Source organism: Melospiza melodia, chromosome Z, assembly GCF_035770615.1.
Source record: "Melospiza melodia melodia isolate bMelMel2 chromosome Z, bMelMel2.pri, whole genome shotgun sequence".
Taxonomy (NCBI): Eukaryota; Metazoa; Chordata; class Aves; order Passeriformes; family Passerellidae; genus Melospiza; species Melospiza melodia.
Window position 1 is genome coordinate 62,567,521 of NC_086226.1, and position 7,309 is coordinate 62,574,829.

The 7,309-nt window shown below is 38.3% G+C and overlaps 1 protein-coding gene across 5 annotated transcripts in view; it reads left to right on the top strand.

The window, feature by feature from the left end:
• The window catches only part of GAK (cyclin G associated kinase), a 68,804-nt gene extending 62,634 nt beyond the window's left edge, over positions 1-6,170 (top strand). For all 5 annotated transcript variants that reach the window (XM_063180726.1, XM_063180725.1, XM_063180727.1 and 2 more), the window contains one exon: positions 624-6,170. In XM_063180726.1, the coding sequence (XP_063036796.1) occupies positions 624-725 (102 nt within the window). In that variant the 3' untranslated portion in view covers positions 726-6,170. The remainder of the gene's footprint in view (positions 1-623) is intronic.
• Positions 6,171-7,309: the final 1,139 nt, after the last annotated feature.

Consider the following 7,309-nt stretch of genomic DNA (forward strand, 5'->3'; position numbering starts at 1 on the left):
GCTTCTCTTTTTGATTGGAGAGAACCATCTTTTGGGACTGGATTTTTGGACTTTATTTACCACAAGGGTTGGATTGTGTTGGCCCAGAGTCAGGGCAGCTGTGAAATGGGCAGGGAATCAGGAGTATCCTTGAGTATGGAAGCAAACACACAGGAAGAGCTATGCCAGTCATGCTGAGTCTTAGTGCCATTTACAACCAGCAACAGATTTTTTTCCAGGGAATTTAATTCAAAAGAAGTCGTCTTAAAGAGGACTCAGATTTTATCCCTGTAGACTACTGCAAGATCTTTCAGGAAGCAATTCCAAAAATTACTTAATTTTATCAGTAAATAAGAGTACGTGAAACTATTTATGAAAAGAACAGCTTTGAAAATTGTTTTTAGCTAAATTTTAATTACTTATGAATTGAACTGAAAGCTTGAAAGTAACACAAGGAAACCAAGGATTTGGATTTATTTAAAAAATACTCATGGATAAGGTTAGAGAGAGTTCTCTGTAAAATTATATTCACAGAGCAGTCTGTAGCTGTTGAATAAGACAGCAAATATAAAAGGGATGGGATCTTTTCTAAAGACCCAATTTCTAATGCTTTTATGCTTATGATGCATTCTCTTTGTTTCCAGGCCACAGGACAGCCCTACGAGCAATATGCCAAAATGATCTTCATGGAATTGAATGATGCATGGTCAGAGTTTGAAAACCAGGGATCGAAGTCCCTTTTCTGAAACTTCACCTTTCACAGAACTGCTTCCAGGAACTGGAGCTGATCGTTGTTATGACTTTATTGCGCCTGAGATTTATGAAGCGCTTTTCCACGATTTCAGCACAGTTTCTAGTTATGCACTTAAATGTGGGGATGTATTTTGTAAGATGTAGAGTACAAAGCATTACATAGATGCATTAAGAAAAAAGCTGCTGAAGAAATCACAATCTATTGAAGAAATCACAGGGAGTAAAGATTTCTCTTCAGTTTTGTATAAGAAAAATAGAATTTGAATGAAGCTAAGTAATAAGTGATAGGCTAGTATTGGTTATAAATCATTCCAACTTAAATGATCTTTGCTGTACCTCTACCGTCCCAAATGTGTCTGTTACTTTGAGTAGTTTTGTGATTCAATTTTGATATTTGGTGCCTGTCGCATTCTTCAAAGTGCTTTAGTTAGCAGCAGTGAATTTGCTTGGCTTATCTCAAACCTAAGGGTGTATATTTTCTTCTTTATTTTATATAATCAATCTGATAATCATTCTGTAAATAATGTTTTCTGGTAATATCTTTACAATAGAGTAACAGTTGTTTAGCCAAAAAGACAGCACATGTGAGAAAGTCAGACAGGGTTGTTCTTGATTTTTTTTTTCTTTTCACTTTTTTTTTTTAACATATCATGAATCTAAAAAGAAATTTTGACTCTGAGGTCTGCATGTTCCTGCTGTTTTGTTTATTTATTGCAGTAGTCTGACCTGTGCTTATTTTCCTAGTTCTTTAAATGGTATCTTTTGTTTCTGCGTTCAGTGGAACGTTCCTTTCATTGCACTTCAAATACTCTGATAGAAACAATTTTACTATGAAACTTGAAGCGTAAACACAAACCTTTTAACTGTACTTTGATTTGTCTGAGTATTAAATCACTCATTTTCATCTGGTGAGCATTTAAAGTGCTTTAACAAACATTTTGTTGCATGTTTGAACTTGTGTATTTTTGAGATATGCGTGGCATCAGTGCATGTGAAAACATGGTGTGTCTTGGTATACTGCTGATTTTCTGCTCACCTATTTCCATGCACTGCTTAGTGCAAGATGAGTAGAGACACAGCTTGGTAACAAAACTTACCATGTTTTCTCATTCCCTGTTCAGAAGGCACTTTTTCACTAGTGCTGGGGTGGATGATGCAAACAACTAATGACTGTTATACTCTGTGTAATAACAAAATACAATTTTCATATCAAGTTTGAAAATGTTGAAAATTAGCTATTAAATCTTCAGCAGCAGTCTCCTGAAACCGGACAGTTGGGCATTCAAGGGGATATTTTGACCACTTGCCTTTTTATACATTTTGCATGCTTAACTGAGAGGGAAGCCGTATTATTAGCAGAGGTAACTGTTCAACTGAGCAACATCTGAACAGGAAACATGAGATTCTAATGCCACCTGAAAGGTGCATTGGATGAGATTTTCCACTGCTGCACCAGCCCAAGAGCTGGTGGGTTAGAGACTGCTGAACACTTGCAATGTCTAGTCTCTAGCTCTGATATAACACAGTTACTTATTAACCTCTGATCAAAGGTTTTGTTTGTGTATATTTGCATATATATTTAGCTGCTGTGATTTTCCTTTTTTTTTTTTAAGGTGAAGGTGGGATCAGTTATGAATCAGGAAGGTTATATATTATTCATAGCTGCTGTTGTATTTCAGTTACTGCTTTGAAGCAGTCTTAAATCTCAGTAGATTTCTTTATAAATGTATGTAACTTGCTGTCTGATTTAAAGTAAGAGTTAATCTTTTTTCCTTTGGATACTTCATTCATTCCTTGTGTATGTGTTCTGCAACCATGGAAATTAAAGGCTTCTGCTGGTAGGATAGGTTTGTGGGAGACCTTTTTACAGTTCTAGGGCAAATGTTATCTAGGAATAGGTTTCAAAAGACAAACACAGATATATATGACTTTGACTGTAGTGCTATATACAATTGAGAGATAAAGCATTTCTAAGGGGGCTGCTTAGAATAAGGAAGGACTGCTTTAAAAACCCATGTTCATTCAGCATGTATAGGCAACTTATTTTAAAGCATACATTTTTAATTGCTCTTTTCTGGAAATATATGTTTAAAAATTAAAACACGAAAGTTGGGAGGAAAATATCTTCCTCTGCTTTGTGTATTTGGTAGCATTTTCTGGATGATGTCTACATTAAGCTTTTTAAAATTTCTCTACTCTTGCTTGCAAAATTTTCTTGGAACACCAGAGAAGAACCTTAGATATGATTTTAAGTTAGCAGGGAAAACATGATTGCAAGTATTTTACCTGGAACTGAAGATCTCTTGAAATTAGCTCTCTCTCTTTTAAAAATTATGGAAATTCAAGAAGTTTGGCTGTGGATTCTTCCAAGAGCCATTACATAATTACTGAAACTTCAGTTGGGTTGACAGAGCTGCTCAGCTTATTTTATGGCTTAGTCAGCTCTCGTTCTGTGGGGGAACTGGCTGATTTATCTGCCCTGCTCCTTTCTACGTAATTCAATTTTGCTGCTAAGAATCTGGGAGAAGCTTGGTTTGGGAAACTGATAAATCTTGACAATGAAACTATTTTGGGTGGGATGTTTCGATTTTGGTTTTGTTTTTTGTAATTGTGTCATTTCTCTGTGTTACGTACAAGAATGTGCAAACAATGGGGATTTCATTAAGATTCTGTAAGCAAACTGTTATTTGGAAATTAAAAAAAGTTCAAGTGGTGAATATGAACATAATAAATGGAAGTTTTGTTTTCTGTGCAACACAAAGCAGCATGATGACCACCAAAGGTGTTTCTTAGTGTAAGGTGTATATATTAAGTACAAGAACCCGGGAAGAGAGAAGTTAAATTATATTTCATATAAATGTTATTGAGTATTAATGTTGCTTTTATATGAGATGGTAATTTGGAAGAAAAAAGTCCACCACTTTTATAAATTCATCTTAAAACAGTAATAAAGAATGGTAGACAATCTGAGAATTAGGGCTTTTCAACCTTTTGATTTGTACTTGGTCGTTAATTGTCTGTCTGCTGTATGAACTAGGAGTGCACTCAAACGAGAACACACATATTTCACTGTAGTTGTATTCTTAGTGTCCACAAATTGAAAAGCTTTTATAGAGCAGGCTTCAGAAAAAAATGATTAATCAGAGACTTAGCTGGATTCTCTCTTTGCTTAAAATGTTTATTTTCCATTCATGTTAATTGTTCATTGCACAGTTAAGTTTTGAAATGTTGAAGCCACAACCTGAAAGCTGAATTTTATATTTGCTTCTGCTGGTTGTGAAGCTTGAAGGTGAGGTCACCAGGTGTTACCTGCAGGTTGATACTCTGCATGCATGCATGCTTGTGCTCCAAGGATATGCATGAGGCACTTGAGGTTCTCTTATGAAGCACCTCCTTGACTCTTGCAGCAAGTCATGGCGCCTGCTGGCCTGGGTTGGTTGTTCCTCTGTCTCGTAGCAACATCTGACTAATGTCGTATATTGTTTGCAGCCTACCAGGGCTCACTTTACAAAACTAAGTAGGCTGAGATGGTTAGTGCAAGAAAAAGAAAACAGCACAAGATAGATTAAAGGAAGAGTAGAGAAAAACACCAGGGCTCTAAAGTACATCTGAAATTCTGAAATATTGTTTTCTAATTCTCTCTCCACTGACCTATTGCTACCTACCTCTGCTAAAAACAGGTGTAGACTAGCAGAGAGAATCTGGTTTGCAGCCTCCTTTCCATCCCTTTTAGAACACTGGTGACTGACTGTAACAAGTTGGAGTACCAAGTCCTTAGCTTCCCCCCCCCCCCCCCCCGCAAAGTTCATATAAAGCAGGTTTTTAAAATGTTTGGCAGGTTTCCACTAGTTTTTTTTTTTAATTAAAAAATACTTGTGTTACATTGCTGTTGGATCTGGAGTCCAGCAACATAACTTTTAAAACAGAGATCTGTGAAGGAGAATTGGTGTTAAGAGTGTGTGGCTGGAGTCTGCCTAATAGAAGCAAGTGATGTATTTTAACTGGAACGAAGTCAGTTGGTGTCTTCAACCTCAGGCTTGCCTTTTTGGTGTTTCCTAGTGCTGTCAGAGTTCCTTAGGAGCAGCAAAGAGTGTTTGTGGTTAATTAGACATAAAGCCTGGAAGGAAAACTTCCTCAGCATGGTTAGTTGGGTCAAGTTCAGCTATTTTGCTAATTAGTGGTAGCTTCTCCATCAAGTACAGAACAGAAAACCTCCAGAAGTGCTGATGAAGTACATTTTCTTGGAACGGTGGCAGAGTCCTTGGTGTTGTACTTGTGAGGGTAATTAGTGCTCATGAAAAATGCCTCGTTTACCTTCATTGGTAGTTCTGGACAATTCCTCCCATTTTATCTTGCCAAGCACAGAGCAACAGTTGGTTTGTGAAAGCTACATGCACAAGGTCAATTTTTTGCACAAACCAAAGCAAAGGAGTTTGAGCATTACAGAAATCTCATCAGGCCTTTGGGGCTGCTGAGTTCTGTGCGCCATTCCACTTCCCGAGGCCAGACTGTGGTTTTCCCAGCAGTGACAGTGTGTTTGCATACTCGCTGGCCTCTGCACTCACTGCTGCTCACAGAAGTGTTTTCAGGAGTAACATAAATGTGGAAACCTTTTTGCTCCTTAGCTGTGTCCTTAATTGTCTAACAATTGCAATGTGACAGCTGCTTTGTAAATAAGTTCAAATTAATCTTGTATGACTCAGTTGACATTTTCTGTCAAGAACTTGCAGGTGATTGACCTGCGAAAGCTGTAAAAGGAATGTATAATTTCCCACCCTTTGAGCCTGTCCCTGGTGCAGAGCAGCTCTTGCACCCAGAAGCTTGATGATGAGGAGCTGAGCTCTGGTTCTGAACTTGATGAATCTTGCAATGCTTGCTTACTCTCTCTTTGGGTGAGCTTATTGTGGACTGCAGCTTAGACTGCATTAAGCTTCCAACATATGCTCCAAAAATATGAATTCAGTACTTTTTATGAAGGACTCGTGTTGTCATAGAAGCTTTTATTACCAAAAGGGGATTAAGAGGCATTGTGGGAGCTCCCAAAACTCTAGTCGAATGTACTGTATATTTGCAATGTAGATTTCTAGAAGTGATTGTCATCTCTCATAAGGTCTTGGCTTGCTCTGAGGTCCTTATTGTATCTACCTGTAGTTGTGATTGTACTTTCAATATCTGTGTTTTTTTCTGATTTGGAGTGTGTGGAAGGACAGAATAGACACTCAATTCCTGGTTTTGCCATCTTTCAGGAAATGTAATGTAATGTGTAATTTTGCTACTAGTGAAATGAAACTTATACCTGTATGTATATAAGGTAAAATAGTCAAATTAAGCCTTGTTTAAAAGTAGATTTAATGTTTAGTACAATGTCCTTGAACAGAATATTTTGCTTTGAAATGTATTACAATTTAACCAGTGATCAATTAAAACAAACAAAATAACTTTGTCTATTTCCTTCTTTACCGAGAGAGAAACGGCCTGAACACCTGAAGTATTTCCACTGTGTCTTCCAGAACAGTATGCAAATGTTAGAGAAGTGATTCTCGTTGTATTCAGGTTGACTGAACGTGTTAGGAGCTGAGTGGCTCTTGAGAAGTGTCTCTTCTGCTGGAGAGGGTCGCTGCACTGTGCCCTGGGGTTTGGCAGCTGCATTTTCCAGTTGCAGTGTTGGGTTGAGGGGGTTCTTGCACAGGAGCTGCTGCAGTGCTTTTCCATTGCCCAAGGGAAGCGCTGGCCTAAGTCTGTAGCAGTGATCAAAAGGGAAGAGAACAGGAGCACATGGACACGACTGAGGCAGGAGAGGGGAATATGAGCAGCCTGTAGGGATGGTGGAGGGACACATCTGGCAATGAAGAACTGCAGATGGCAGGAATCTGAGGGAATGTGGCATGGCAAAGGGTGAGCTTCTGCTGGGAGCATACTGAAAGGTGCCCAGAAGCATCTTAACTTCATACTCTGCAACAAGAATGGGCCAGCAGGATCTTTCATAGGTGGGAACAAGCCACTCGGTGACATTGAGAAAGTTTCTTTAAAAGTTAAAACCATAAAAGTATAGGAATACCATTGGTGCTCCCCAAGGAGAAGGGTAAACACTGGAGGAAATAAGAGAATGGACAGGCATGACCAAATTATCCAGTAGCAATGGCCTCTTAGGCAGAGGCCATTGCTAGTGGATAACGTTTTTCATATTCTGCTTACTACTTTGAATAATCTGATGGGTTTACAAGACTTTATGATAGATTACTCAGTGCCAAGATGCTTAAAGACCTTTCTCCTTGTATCACTTACAAAACATGCTACAACTTCTGCTGCTAATCAGTTTATTCCAAACATGTAAAGTTGCTGAAAATGTATTGATACCTACTTCTGGTCCTTCACCTCTGCAGGTGAGGATAATGTTAGTCAAGTGCATCTTTCTATGCCGTATGCAAGGCTTCTGGCTACTCTGATGCGAGTTTAGAAAGACTTGAGTTGGGAGAACACAGCAAATAGAAATCCTGAAGAGTCAACCTACCAAGCATCAGTAATTACACCAGGTAAGCAGAATGCATTACAAAGAGTTAGCATGGCCACAAATTCA